A 15,862-nucleotide genomic window follows, 5' to 3' on the forward strand; every position below is an offset into this window, starting at 1 on the left:
CAAGAAACACATGATACAAAGAGCCAGAAGCAACTCAGGGTCAAATTTTAACAGAGCACTGCAACTCACATTAGCTGCATGTGTGTTAATTCACTAAGGGTAATTTTAGAAGTGCCTCTCAGTGCTCTTCTGTAGTTGCCAGTTGTTTAATGAAGCCTTGTTACTGGACTGTTCACAACCCAATCTTATGAAAGCAAAGGGATCCTTCATTCCAAAGGCCTATAGTTAAATTAACACTTTTGAAAGGTGCATGAATTTAGTACGAGGATAGATTTCAGACTTAAGCAAATGTCTTATTTTCCCAAGCAGAGCAGTGCTACAAACATCTCCATGGTTGAACAATCTCAGCAGATAGGTTTAGTAAGGATCCACCTCAGTCACTCTGGCCGATAAACTCTATTAAGCAGTTGTTCATTTCAAACTGAAGAGAGTCATCATGCATAATCCAGAGACCCGTAATAAGTGGTAGGCAAGAAAACCACAACATCAAAAGCACTCATAAGATTAGATTTGTCCATTCCCAAAAGTATCTTGAACACCGCATGTGCACTTTAACATCTTAGCACCTTTCTTTGGTAAACTGTTAAAAATGGCAAAAACTCCTACCAAACTGTTGTACCCAGTCTGGACAAAATGGCCAGACAAGTTTCTCAAGATTCAATTTTCAGAAAAGCAGAAGTGGCTGGGAGAATTGTTCCAAAAGGTTAGCACACTAGCCTTTTGCATCTGAAGACCTGATTCAAATCTTTAAGGGAAAAAAAAAAAAAAAAAAAAAAAAAGTTCAGGCCTCCAACCCCATGTATTCATATTACAAAGTCAAACAGTTAAGCACAATTGACAGCTTCTGTTCAAGAAGCTGAGTATTTCAATAGACAAGCTGCTTCAGATCAGGACTGGGGTGCATTAGCAGAGCTGCACAGAGAAATTTGCAAAGCACAAGCATGCACTATCCCAAAGTTACCCAGCACTTATACCTTAAGATCATCACATTCCATGTCTTCTCTAGGTTTGCTCCACTGTTTTAGGTATTCCAGATACTTTCGTTTTTCTTCACGTAATTTCTCTCTTTCCTGAAATTGAAACCTTCAGAATTAGATATGAAACCAGTTGTATTTTATTACTATACTCTGCTACAGCAGAGAAACCTGTAATTCTATTTCAATGAAACTGAGCAAAATAATTACTTGGTAAAATGATACTCCAAAAGGTAACAATGATACTATTCAATAATGACTTGGATAATGGAGTAGAGCGTATGCTTATAAAATCTGTAGATGACACCAAACTGGGAGGGATTACAAGCACATTGAAGGACAGGTTTATAATTCATAATGACCTTGACAAATTGGAGAATTGATCTGAATTCAACAAGATGAAATTCAATAAAGACAAGTGCAAATCACAACACTTAGGAAGGGAAAAAAAATAATCAAATGCAGAACTACAAAATGAGGAATAACTGGCTAGATCGTAGCATTTCTGAAGAGAATCGGGGCGAGAGGGGTGTTTATAGTGAACCACAAACTGAATACGAGTCAATGTGAGGCTGCTGTAAAAAAGGCTAATATAATTCTGGGGTGTACTAACAGGAGTGTTGTTTGTAAGAACCAAGGTAATTGTCCCGCTCTACTCAGCACTGGTGAGGTCCCAGCTAGAGTACTGCATCCAATTCTGGGCACTACAATTTAGGAAGGATGGACAAATTGGAAAGAGTCCAGAGGAGAAAAACAAAAATGATAAAAGGTTTAGAAAGCCTGACCTATGAAGAAAGGTTGGAAAAAAAACCCAAAAAAAACCAAAAAACCCTGGGCATGTTTACTCTTGAGAAAAGACGACTAAGGGATGACCTGATAACAGTCTTCCAATATGTTAAGGGCTATAATAAAAAAGACCATGATCAATTGTTCTCCATATCCACTGAATGTAAGACAAAAAGTAATGGGCTTAATCTGCAGCAAGGGAGATTTAGGTTAGATAGATATTAGGAAAAAAAAAAATTCTATCTATAAGAGTAGTTAAGCTCTGGAATAAGCTTTTAAGGAAGGTTGTGGCGTCCACATCATTGGAAGCATTTAAAAATAAGTTGGACAAAACACCTGTCAGGGACGTTCTAGGAGGTTTACTGGTCCTGCCACAGTGCAGGAGGCTGGACTTGACTTCTTGAGGTCCCTTCCAGCCCTACATTGCTATGATTCTAAATATGTTTGGTAGAACAAGAAAGACAGAACACAAGTATGTTTTCATTCTGTACGATAAAACTACTAAGTGTGCTGTGATATTAACAAATATTACTTTTCACAGTAAGCCCCAGAACCCATTAAGCCCTGGATGGGGGTGGGGTGGGAACCAAAGGGGGAGGCCACATTATTTTTTGTTATGGAGTCTGCCAAAAAATCCTACAAATATAAATTACAATGATTTGGATATGAATCTGTGCATATTTAATTGTTTTTCCCTAAAGTTAATTAAGCATTTTAGGAAAAAAAAGTGTCAGTGCGGCCATCACTAAGAGCTGGTGGCTGCACTCTGAAGCCACCAAAAAAATTTGTTGTGAGAACCCCTGCTCTAGTCCATGATGATGCTACCCAGGTTGTTGGCTGAGAGCAGCCTTACAGGGCCTCTTGCCCACATCAGGCTTGCAAAGTCCATCCACCCCCAAAACATAAATTTGGAAAAGTGGCTAGCCACTACCCTGAGGTGGGCTCCCCTTGCTCCCTGGTAGGCCCTAGCCATCTCTCCTCCTGGAGAAACTCCCCTCCTGCCCTGCTGTGAGCTTCACGTTTTTATGCCTTCCTTCTCTAGATGGAGCATGTTCTGCAGGTATGTGTAATTGGCACTGCCTGAGTGCATGAACGCTCATTAACCTTTCTATCCATGGGAGGAGCGTGCATCCCATCATCAGACATACATACACTGCAATTTTATTACCTTTTCTTTTTCTATCTTGAGTCTCTCTTTCTCTTCTTTCTTCTTCATCCTTTCTTCTTCCACAATCTTCTTCAGCTCCTCTCTCTTTTTCTCCTTATCTTCTCTCTCTTTTTTCTTGGCTTCTATAGCATGTGCCTTCTCTCTCTTTAATTTAGCTTTTTCAAAAGCTGTGCAGAAAAAAAGGACATCAATCTAAATTTCACTTTTACAAAAAGTTAATTGATATAACTGCTTTAAATAGGTAGACTGATAACTATCAAGTTAAAAGATTTTAATTGTTGTGATGATTAAATTGTTTCTATGCCAACCAGTAAGAATATCAGGCAGAAGCTCAAGTGTTTCAAACATCAGAATCCTAAGACTTGACATATATCTATCTCTGGCTTACAAGAATCCCATCACCTTAAAAACAATACATCTTTTCTGCTGGTCCTAGCTGATAAAAATTTGGACTGGGAGTAGAGCAAAAACACGAGGAGGACATATTAGGTTAAATGTTTTGATTACAGCAACACAAGTGATAATGCATGACTGGGGAAAGAACGTGTGTTACGTTAAGGTGGTATTATAGTCAATGGAGTGATCACTTGAATTTGCTTAAGCACTAAGGACTGACTTAAAAGTGGAGGTTAAAGAACAAAATGACAGAAGTCATTACTTCTAAAGCAAGCAGGGAATGAAACCTGAGAAATACCCTTTTAAAAAAGTCTATAGTTTTTCCTATCAAATTTTGATCATTCACTAGCAGGTTTCTACATTTAGCTGGTTTTGTAGAGTACATATTGCCAGTTGGCTCTCATTTGAAAATCCAGAGCAATATTGCTTATGCCCTTATAGTCTTACCTGTATTGAAAAGACTGAACTTCCAATACAATTCTTTTCCTGTTGCCATTTTCAGGCCATTAACAATCACTTAGTGTCTCTTTATACCAAGCATTACAGATGTCAAAATTTCATCAGGTCAGCAATTACTACTTCCAAGTAAATTAGCTTATTATTGCTATTCACCCAAGAGTTCTGAAGGAATTCAAATGTGAAATTGCAGAACTACTAACTGTAGTCTGTAACCTATCATTTAAATCAGCTTCTGTACCAGATGACTGGAGGAAAGCTAAATGTGACATCAATTTTTTAAAAGGTCTCCAGAGGTGATCCCGGCAATTACAGGCCTGTAAGCCTGACTTCAGTACCGGGCAAACTGGTTGAAACTATAATAAAGAACAATACTGTCAGACATATAGATGAACATAATTTGTTGAGGAAGAGTCAACGTGGTTTTAGTAAAGGAAAATCATGCCTCACCAATCTACTAAAATTCTTTGAGGGGATCAATAAGCATGTGGACCACAGGGATCCAGTGGATATAATGTACTTAGATTTTCAGAAAGCCTTTGACAAGGTCGCTCACCAAAGGCTCTTACGCAAGGTAAGCTGCCACGGAATAAGAGGGAAGGTGCTCTCATGGATTGGTAACTGGTTAAAAGATAGGAAACAAAGGGTAGGTATAAATGGTCAGTTTTCAGAATGGAGAAAGGTAAATAGTGGTGTCCCCCAGGGGTCTGTTCTGGGACCAGTCTTATTCAACATATTCATAAATGATCTAGAAAAGGGGGTAAACAGTGAGGTGGCAAAATTTGCAGATGATACAAAATTACTAAAGATAGTTAAGACCCAGGCAGACTGCAAAGAGCTACAAAAGGATCTCTCAAAACTGGAGGACTGGGCAACAAAATGGCAGATGAAATTTAATGCTGATAAATGCAAAGTAATGCACATTGGGAAGCATAATTCCAACTATACATATAAAATGATGGGGTCTAAATTAGTGGTTACCACTCAAGAAAGAGATCTTGGAGTCATTGTGGATAGTTCTCTGAAAACATCCACTCAATGTGCAGCGGCAGTCAAAAAAGCAAACAATGCTGGAAATAAGTAAGAAAAGGGACAAATAATAGGACAGAAAATATCATCTATATAAATCCATGGTACACCCACATCTTCAATACTGTGTGCAGATGTGGTTGCCCCATCTCAAAAAAAGATATACTGGAATTGGAAAAGCTTCAGAAAAGGACGACAAAAATCATTAGGGGTATGGAACGGCTTCTGTATGAGGAGAGATAAATAAGACTGGGACTTTTCAGCTTGGAAAAGGGATGGCTAAGGGGAGATATGATTGAGGTCTATAAAATCATGACTGGTGTAGAGAAAGTAGATAAGGAAGTGTTGTTTACTAGTTCTCATAACACAAGAACTAGGGGTCACCAAATGAAATTAATAGGCAGCAGGTTTAAAACAAACAAAAAGGAAGTATTTCTTCACACAACGCACAGTCAACCTGTGGAACTCCTTGCCAGAGGATGATGTGAAGGCCAAGACCATAACAGGGTTCAAAAAAGAACTAGATAAATTCATGGAGGTTAGGGCCATCAATGGCTATTAGCCAGGAATGGTGTCCCTAGCCTCTGTTTGCCAGAAGCTGGGAATGAGCGACAGGGGGATGGATCACTTGATGATTACCTGTACTGTTCATTCCCTCTGGGGCACCTGGCACTGGCCACTGTCAGAAGACAGGATACTGGGCTAGATGGACCTTTGGTCTGACCCAGTAGGGCCATCCTTATGTTCTTAGGTTCTTTATATAAGGAATTTCCATTGTTATATGTTTCAGAATAAATATATATATATTATATATATATTTTAAATATAAATGTCTTTGTGGAGAACATACTCATTCAATTACTTGCTCTAATGTGTTAGTAATCCCAATATGAAAAGTTACAATACTTGTGAATAATCTGTTTTAAATCAGAGAGTTTGTAGGGCAGTGATTAGCAAAATGAACACACAAAACTAGTGTAATACACAAATATGTACAAAATGTACACATCTATTTTTTTGGGTTAAAAATCATGAGAATGTAACGTCACTAGCTATTTTGAAGCCAAATCCCATATTTCAGTGGCCATGTTCTAGCCAGGCCCATAGAACCCAAAGGCTGACATATATACAATTTCCATGATAATACATGCCATGTCACTTATCAGAAGACCAACTTTTCCCAAATTCAGTTTGGAGCTAGAAGCTGTACTAACCAAAAGGATTCTGGTTGCTCTGATTCAATGGGATGATGGAAGGATAGAGTTAAGCTATAACATTCTGAATAGCCTGATATAGGACCAGATTGTAGCCAATCCTGGAAATCAGCACAAGGAAGTAACTGGGCCTACCTAAGGTGCCCCTTTATTCCCTTGTGTCTTACTGCCACTTCCAGCAAGCAGAAGTACCTGGCTCTGCAGAGCCTTCATGTCCACTCTCTTGCACAGGTGGGCCCTTACTCCTCAAGTCCTAATCTCCCTTCCAGACTTCTCAAAGGCAGTGCAACAACATTCTACCCCTTACCTAAGCACATCAGACAATCTTGCCCAAAGGGCAGAAATCTTTAACTAAACTTATCCTTTCTGAGTAAATAAACGGATAAGAAATGGAAATTCCCCAAGGCACTGAACAGATGCCAACCCCCAACCCTGATTTTGAAAGAGAGTGAGTTTGACTGAAAAGGGACTGTAGGCTTTTAATGCCTTGTCTACACAAGAAAGTTGCACTAGTTTAATTTAAATAGTTTTAAAAACTGATGTAAAGGCTGTGTGGACACTAGTTTAAACTGGGCTTGTTTTGGTTTAGCTAAACCAATTCCTTCTCACCTTAAAACTAAACCAAATAAGCCTCTCAAACCGAAGGGAAAAAAAGAAACAAAAACTATCCATACAAAGTTAAGGTTTGCACTTATTTAACTAAAATACTTTGAAATCACACCTTAACAATTTCATCATGTAGACAAGCTCCAAGTCTCTGTGGAAGGACATGTCCAGGATTATTAAAGTGTCTGTTAGAAGCTTTTGGTAAGACTTCTTATAGATTTAGATAGGGGTTCGTGTTCATTTTTGGTTAAACTTCTGAAGTATTCTTTCATATAGTTTTTCCTTCTAATCAGAGATTGATCTCTCTCTCACTCTCTGTGTATATATCAATCAATCATCTGGCTTTACAAGTCCATGGTTTTGTACATACTGAGCCTATAGCACTTATATTAGACTTAAGAATAAAAACGTGTTTGATAAATTTCCCTCACATTTTGTCTTCTACTTAACTTTACAGAAGAGAGCAGTATAATCTGACTGCCTGTGATGCCTCTATTATATTATAATAGTATTGTATCAGGGAGACAACCTCAAGCATTGAAACAAGTCATTTAATGGCAGTGTAAGTTTTAAAATGAAAATTTTAATGAAAGCCGATACCCAAAATGCCATTATTACAGTCAGCTCTTGGGTCTGCAGGAGCTGGCGTTAACAATTACAGAAGGGCTGAACTTACCCATAGCCTGCATTTCTTCTTTTTGTTTCTGGAGTCTTGCCCTTTCCTTTGCCACTTTACTTCTATTTCCTGGAGTATTTGGTTTACTAGCAATCTTGTCCTGGAAAAAGAACACAGCAGCTATGATGGGAAAATATATTGCGGTTCATCACATTCTTTCAAGAGATGTATAAACAAAGAATAACTGTAGCTTTACTTCACACTGAAGCATACTGCTCCTCAGGCATTTGTCTAATAATGGGAAGACCAAGAAGATTCTCTGCAATGTAATAATTAATAAATTTAGAGTTCTAGGTTGTGCTAGAATCCTGTGTAATTAGGGAAATGTTATGTCGTTTTCATTGTGGTGACAAGGGAAGTTTTAGTTTTAGTGTGCAAGACACCAACTGCACCCTACAATAGACATACTGGAAAGCTAATTTTCTGCTACCTTCACTGATGGTAGAACCCTCTCACATGCATTTATTTGTACTCCTTTTAATTTCAACAGGTGGTGGAAAAAGGTTAAATATCATGCTTCCTCGCTGTTTGTGTCCCCAAATGTAAGCAAGATCTACTTTTATGCCAGATATACAAGAGATCATAAATTTCCCCAATTCATTTTCCAGACAGAAGTAGTTCACTTTTTGTCATTACTTACACGACTAATAGATATCCTCTTTGGAGGCCTCCCTCGCCTTTTGTTTGCAGGACTGAAGATAAACGTAGGTGGGTCATCAGAGAAGAAGTAGGAGAAATCTTGTTCTGCTATCTTGTATTTTGCAACTGACATTGCCTTAATACAGGAATATGAAAGTATAGATGTGTGTTATGAAGTTACATAATTAGGAAACCATCCTTTCAGAAAGACAATAAAAGTAACTGGATGAATATTTGTTAGTTCAAGGGGAAAAAAAACAAACATTCTCTTTTACAATGGTTCAAATGCAGAATTAATCCAGCAAAAAAGAGATATTAAGAAGAGATTGAGATCTCAAACTGTCTTGCAGCTCCCACTGAATGTAATGGGAATAGTGCATGTGTTCCTGAAGGCAGAACTTGGCCCCAACATAATGTACATGCAGACTTTAAAATTACAAGTTCATTTTGAACTAACTTTAAACAAATGTGTGTTTCCCTTATGTCTCTGCCAAGATGGAATTCAGAGATGAGAGTCTGATAGGGTGACCAGATAGCAAGTGTGAAAAATCGGGACAGACGGTGGGGAGTCTAACCCTCACTCTGGTTCCTTTACACCACATAAAAGGGCTTGAGCAGTGTAAAAAGGCCCTAAAACCCATATGTATTCAGGAGAGGATTTACCTAGGGTTACCATACGTCCTCTTTTTCCCGGACACGTCTGGCTTTTCGGCACTCAAACCCCCGTCCGGGGGGAATTGCCAAAAAGCCGAACATGTCCGGGAAAATGGCGGCTCTGCTCCTCCCCTGACTCTTCGGCTCTGTTTAAGAGCTGAGCTGCCCGAGCGCTATGGGCTTCAGGCAACCCCCTTGCCTCCGGACCCCAGCCGCTGGCCGGGCACTTCCCCTCCCGGGCTCCGGCGGCGCAGGGTCCGGAGGCATGGGGGCTGCCCGAAGCCGGTAGCGCTCGGGCAGCCCTTTCCCCGTGGCTGGGAGTGGGAGGGGGCGGAGTCAGGGCCCGTGGAGGGTCCTCTTTTTTTATTTATTAGATATGGTAACCCTAGATTCACCCAGCACAGGCACAGCGGAAGACAGCAATTAGGCTATCTTCCAAGGTCCTCTTGCAAGTAAAGGCATGTGTGGGGCTAGAAGGACTGTATCCAGAGTGGGATCAGCACAGCACTGCAGATTCTGGGTAGTGTTACAGGAAGGAAAAAGGGCAGGCTAGAAAATTGCCATAGCTTAGACAGCCAGCCTTCGGTGCCTAAATTACATGGAGGGCCTCTTCAGCCACGGAGGAGCACAGGATTGGAGGTGGCCTTCTCCCCCTGTCCTCTGTACTGTGAATTCCATGATGCACATCTAAGAGATGCAGCACAGAATCTCACAGCAAACCTTTAGAGTTCTGAGTTTTACCAGTTCCTGGCTTTGGTCCCCCGGCCCAAGGTGGTGGGGCTCGGGCGGGCTCAGGTTTCAGTCCCCCCGCCTGGGGTTGTGTACTAATGTTTGTTGTCAGAAGGGCGTCACGGTGCAATGAAGTTTCAGAGCCCCTGATTTAGGGCCTGATCCAAAGCCCGCTGATGTCATTTGGACTCCTGCACACACACAGGTCTCATTAATGTTACAGATTTAGGGTTTGTCTTTACTGCATAATTAACTAGATCTGTAACTTGAGTTTTGCTCCTATCCAACTCCAATCCACACATTAAAATCTGTAGCTCAAATTAAGGGTTGCTTTAAACTTGAGCTAGTTGGCCTGCCAGGGAGGGTGGATTGAAACTGGAGTGCTGTTCACAACTGAGGTAATTAAACTGCTGCATCTCCAGGACACAAATTACATACAGCTCCATCAACTGCTAACCCAATCACTATGCTAATCTAAACACACTGCACAGTTTGAGAGTTGTTTCAGTGTAGTCGCTCTCAGGCCCTGTCTACACTGGCAAGTTTCTGCACAGTAAAGCAGCTTTTTCCACTGTAACTCCCGAGGTGTACACACTGCTAAGCCACTTAGTGCACACAAACTGCGCAGTTGTAGCGCTCTTTTAAATAAAAATAAATAAAACACAACACACACACACAAAAACAAAAAACACACCACCCCAACGAGAGGCGTAGAGCTTTCTGCGCCGGGGGCTACAGCACTGCAGCACCAGTATAGACACCATGGCAATTACAGCGCTGTTACTGGCCTCCGGGAGGTGTCCCACCATGCCTGTTCTCCCCTCTCTACTGCCCTGTCCTCAGGTGACCAACCATGATCCCCACCCCGTACATTCCTTTGCAAATTTGCAAGTCTCCTTCCTGTTTACTTGGTGATGTGTGCAGTGGTCTCAATGCATCTTTCCAAATGGCCATGCCTGCTCCATGCACCAGGCGATCCCCTGGTTGGAGCGATACCGAGCTGCTGGACCTCATCGGCATTTGGGGAGAGAAGGCTGTGCAGTCCTAGCTGCGCTCCAGCTGTAGGAATTATGATACCTATGGACAGATTTCATGATGCATGATAGAAAGGGGCTATGATTGGGTCACATTGCAGTGTAGGGTAAAAGTGAAGGAGCTGCGGTGCTGCGCCCACAAGCTGCCGGTTCTACAAAGAGCTGGACGCGATACTCAGTGACAACCCCACCTCCACTGCGAAGGCCCCTGTGAATACTTTGTTGGCTCACATGCCAGTCAAGAGTGGACCGAGCCAGGAGGAGGAAATCTCGGATGAAGAGGGGGAGGGAGAACCAGAGGCAGAGGATGACTTGGGTGGCCAGAGATGCATGCAGTCAGGAGCTCTTTTCTACCCTGGAGGAGTCTAGCCAGTCACAGCATTCGGATCTTGGCAAAGTGCAAACAGAAGAGGAGGCCACTGGTAAGTGGATCTGATTTTGGGAATTGCTTAAGTGAGTTGTAGGGGGCAGGAGGGTTGTGGAAAGCAGGCTTATCTCCCACCACATGCTTAGTCTGAGCAGCGGAACAGGCTGTTGATAGACTCCCTCACTTCATGGGAATCTCCCTCAGAGATCTCCAGGAAACTCTCGTGTAGATACTGGGCAATCTGCTGCCACAGGTTCCTCGACAGAGCTGCTTTGTTTCTTGTCCCATTAACGGTAACTTTCCTGTGCCACTTTGCCGTCATGGGGGGGGAGGAGACAGACAGACAACATTGCTGAACACAGACTAGCCCGCATAGGGGCCAGGGCAGAAGCCGCAGGCTTGGAGAAGATCCTCCCTTGATTCCCTGCTCACCCTCAGCAGCAAGATATCTTCCATAATGATCACATCCTGTGGAAAGTGTGGGGACAGGAATGATTATCAACCTCCTCCTCCCCCCCCCCCCCCGCCCCTCTCTACAGTGTTGGCTCTCCCCAAGAGCCATGTGCCCTGTGTACAGCAGGGTCCGGGAAGAGTGATTTACACTGCCCCTGCAGCTACTCACCATTTTGGGAATCTTGTGGCTCATGTGTGCTTGCCTGGGGTCAGCCAGTTAGTGACAGGTGTTTGAGTACTGGCTGTGTTTTAAAGCACTAAATCAGTGTTGTTTGTGTTGCAAACAATACTGCTTCTGTAAAATATTGCATTTAAACTTCACAGAGATGACCTTTGGAGCCCAGCCTTCCTCTTTGTTATCAGCGGCTGAATGGCTGCCCAGAATTAGAAAGCAGCCAAGGAGGACTTTCTCCGTGAGGTTATGATGCACTCTGCCACCGAGAAACAGGAATTGAAGGAGTGGCGGGACAGTAAGAGGGACCGAAAGGAGAATGTGACAATAGAAAGAAGCCACGGAGGGGATCTAAATGTTATGGAGCACCAAGTGGACACACTCCAGGCAATACTAGCACTGTAAACCGAACAGCTCTGCGCCCGCCCTCCCCTGCAGCCGCTGTTGCCAAACTCTTTCCCATGCACCCCACACACACCACCAACATACTGTTATCAACCTCCTGGCTGCACTCTCTACCCGCAGCATTCCACTCCTCCCTCCTCACAGTCCAGCACTGTGGACTCCCACTACCCACTGCACTCAACACCCATCCATCTGCAGTTTGGCCCTGCTGAAGTACAGCACCAGCTGCACTGTACTCCAAAGGAGAAGGTTGGGTATGATCCCTGGACATACATAAATCTGTAGCTCTCCTGGAACCCCTCCTCCTCTTGAGACCTTCCCCCATACCCCCTTCCTGCTGATGAATGTTTTCGTTTGACTCTCTCCTCTGGTTGCCGTCTTTTAATAAAAGAATTGCGTTGGTTTGAAAGCAATCTTTATTCTATAAGTGAAAGCAAAAAGAGCACTGCAAAGCAACATACAATAATGTTAGGCCCCCTTCTTGCCTCATGTGCACCAATCACCTCCTAGCATTACAAGCACTGCAATCCCGAGCACAGCAATAAATATTAGTGACTTTCAGCATCAAATTGCTGCCTCAAGGCATCCCTGATCCTTATGGCCCCGCGCTGCCCCCCTTTGAACAGCCAGAGACCAGGGCTACTAAACTTAGCCTCCAGGCGCTGAGCCTCTGCGGTCCAGCCCTGAGTGAAGCTTTCACCCTTCCCTTCACAAATATTATGGAGAGTACAGCACGCAGCTATAAGCATAGGAATATTGTCATCAGCAAGGTCCAGCTTCCCATACAGGCATCGCCAGCAAGCTTTTAAACAGCCAAATGCACACTCAACAGTCATTCTGCACTTGCTCAGCCTGTTGTTGCACTGCTCCTTGCTGCTGTCAAGTTGCCTTGTGTATGGCTTCATAAGCCACAGCATTAAGGGGTAGGCGGGGTCTCCCAGGATCACAATGGGCATTTCGACTTCCCCTAAGGTGATCTTCTGGTCCGGGAAGATAGTCCCTGCTTGCAACTTCTTGAACAGGCCAGTGTTCCAAAAGATGCGTGCATCATGCACCTTTCCGGACCAGCCTGCGTTAATGTCTGTGAAACGCCCATGGTTATCCACAAGCACCTGGAGAACCACTGAGAAATACCCCCTTCCGATTAATGTACTCCGTGGCTAGGTGGTCTGGTGCCAGAATTGGAATGTGCGTGCCATCTATCGCCCCTCCACAGTTAAGGAAGCCCATTTGTGCAAAGCCATCCACGTCACACACATTGCCTAGAGTCACGGTCTTTCGGAGCAGGATGCGATTAATGAGTCCAACGGTCAACTTTCCCACTCCCAGACTGCTACCGATCAGTTGCTAAGCAGTTCGAGTAGCCAGCTTCCACAGTGCAATCACCATGTGCTTCTCCAGCGACAGGGCAGCTCTCATTCTCGTGTCCTTGTGCTGCAGGGCTGGGGCGAGCTCAACACACAGTCCAATGAATGTGGCTTTCCTCATGCGAAAGTTCTGCAGCCACTGCTTGTCATCCCAGATGTGAATCATGATATGATCCCACCACTCAGTGCTTGTTTCCCAAACCCAAGAGCAGTGTTCCACTGTGGTCAGCACCTCCATGAATCCCACAAGCAATCTTGTGTCACAGCTACTACACAGGGCGAGATCAATGGCAAACTCCTCTTGCCTTTGTAGTTTAAGGTCAAAGTGTTGACCAGTATGCTGCTCGCTCTGACCAGCAGTTTGAGATCCATTCCTGCAGACCAAAGAAGCAGGGCATGCAGTACACAAATCGTTGAAAGATGGCGCCAAATGCAGACAGAAGCACAGGGATTCCTGGGATGCGAAGCAATGCATCATGGGGCTTTGGGACAGGACCCAGGATGCCCCACGACCCCCTCCACCTTCCCACAAGTCTTAGCGGCAAAAGAGAGAGGTGCTCTGTGGGATAGCTGCCCAGAGTGCACTGCTCCAAATAGCGCTGCAAGTGCCGCAAGTGTGAACACACTACTTCGCAGGCAGCTGTCAGTGTGACCACAAAACAGCGGTTTTCCTTCTGCGCTCTCTGAATGGCACTGTAACTTTGCCAGTGTAGACGTGACCTCACTCGAGCGAGGTTATTTCAAGTAGGATAACGCAAGCGTATTAACTTGAACTGTTGCAGTAAAGACAAGCCCTGGATCATTTTATCTGCAGAGAGACATGATTACAGTAGAGCAGGGGTTCTCAAACTGGGGGTCGGGACCCCTCAGGGGGTCACAAGGTCATTACATGGGGGGGGGGAGGAAATCACAAGCTGTCAGCCTCCAACCCAAACCCCGCTTGCCTCCAGCATTTATAATGGTATTTAATATATTAAAAAGTGTGTTTAGTTTATATGGGGGGGGGGCTGCACTCAGAGGCTTGCGATGTGAAAGGGGTCGCCAGCAAAAACAAGTTTGAGACCCACTGCAATAGAGTGACACTAGCTTATTGTGCCATGTCTTACTCACTGAATTTTGTATAGCTTAAGGAACACACCAGATGTATAGTTTGGCTGATGAAAGCAGAAAACCTACTAAAATTTTCACCTATTCATAATAAATAAATAATACTTTATAATGAGAGCAGCTAACTTTCTTTTCAGTAAAAAGTCTAAGAGGAGGAAATATGTGAGTTCATATAATCATATTTCTAGATGATAATGCTCTCTCTCTCTTCTACAAACAAGTTAACCACTTATTTACCTTAGTTCTAATGACTCCATCATGTGGTTCACAGTGTTGCTTCAAAAAAAGTTTAAGTCTATCACGAGAAAAGAGATGTTTCCTCCGGCTATGGTGTGTTTAAAAAAAACAAACAAAAAAACAAAACACAAAAACCACAACATTACCAACTAAAGTCAATCTACATTCACTTATAACTAATGTAAATTTACAGATCACACTTCAGATAAGAACACAGAAACAGTGTCATATGATTTCTGCCTTCTGTTATTTTCTCAGTAAAGTTTTAATTTAGTATTTTCTTAGACAACTATTGTTCTCAACAACCTTAATGAGAATCAAGATTTCCACATAAAAAAAGTTTAATTACTGTACCCAAATATTATTTTAGATATCCAAACTTTTGACTTTTGTTTTAAAGCCAGGGAAATCCTATCACTTAAAATGTGTGTCTATATAGAGAGTAAGAGATTTCATACAATTGTTATATATATATATAAAAAAAACACACACACAAAAAACATCTCTGAATCACTGACTCTGTAGATCTCCCAATATTAAACAAAAACAATAATATGAGTTATTTGTTCTGCAATGGCATCTAAAGGTCCCGTCCGAGACGGGGGCCCCATTGTGCTAGGCACTATAAACTCTCATCAACAAGAGACGCCTTCCCTGAAGATTTATTTACCATCTAAATAGACAAGAGAGACAGTGAGATAAAAGAAATATTAGTATTCTTATTTCACAGATGGGGAAAGTGAGGTACAAAGGTCCTAATTCAGAAAAGCATTTGAAGTATGTGTTTAAGTCAATCCTTTAAAATTAAGCCTGTGCGTAAGTGTTTGCTGAACAGAGAGAGACTATTGCATCAGAGACAAAGAGACTAAATGACTTGCCCAGTGTCACAAGAAGTCTGTGACATAACTGGCAATTGAACCCAGATGTCTCAAGTGACAGACCAGTTATTTAGCCACAAGACCATTCCCTTCCATTCTTAAGCCTGTGTATTCTTTTTCTTATTGCACCTATTTCTGATGCTACTAGAGACTGATTACAGTACAAATAATTTAGTTCCAAAATGAGTCTGTGTTAATACATCAAATACCCACTAAAATCACTCAGATCACACACTATGGAAGTTGATGCACAATTTACTCTTTAAAAAAGAAAAAAATATTTTATTTTAAAAAAAACTTATCACAGTTTGTTAGAATGAGATTATTAAAAACCTTCAATTTTAAAGAGCAACAATTACATCCTGTCAAAATGTCAATCACTTAAAAACGATTGCAGAACTCAGCTCCCCAGTTTCAAACTATTTAAAGTCAATATAGCTAAAATGTACACAGTTTACACTACAAATACTACAGAAGACCTGTGCAATTCTAATTTACATACAAGGACAATATGA

At 42.4% G+C, this 15,862-nt stretch overlaps 1 protein-coding gene across 1 annotated transcript in view; it reads right to left on the bottom strand.

Moving 5' to 3' along the window:
- BAZ1A (bromodomain adjacent to zinc finger domain 1A) overlaps positions 1–15,862 on the bottom strand; it is a 109,474-nt gene that overhangs the window by 53,903 nt on the left and 39,709 nt on the right. Inside the window, exons 6-10 of the mRNA XM_054027108.1 lie at positions 14,470–14,557; positions 7,946–8,080; positions 7,306–7,405; positions 2,929–3,095; positions 975–1,070 (exon numbers count right to left, since the gene is read on the bottom strand). Of these exons, the coding sequence (XP_053883083.1) occupies positions 975–1,070; positions 2,929–3,095; positions 7,306–7,405; positions 7,946–8,080; positions 14,470–14,557 (586 nt within the window). The remainder of the gene's footprint in view (positions 1–974; positions 1,071–2,928; positions 3,096–7,305; positions 7,406–7,945; positions 8,081–14,469; positions 14,558–15,862) is intronic.

Source organism: Malaclemys terrapin, chromosome 4, assembly GCF_027887155.1.
Source record: "Malaclemys terrapin pileata isolate rMalTer1 chromosome 4, rMalTer1.hap1, whole genome shotgun sequence".
Taxonomy (NCBI): Eukaryota; Metazoa; Chordata; order Testudines; family Emydidae; genus Malaclemys; species Malaclemys terrapin.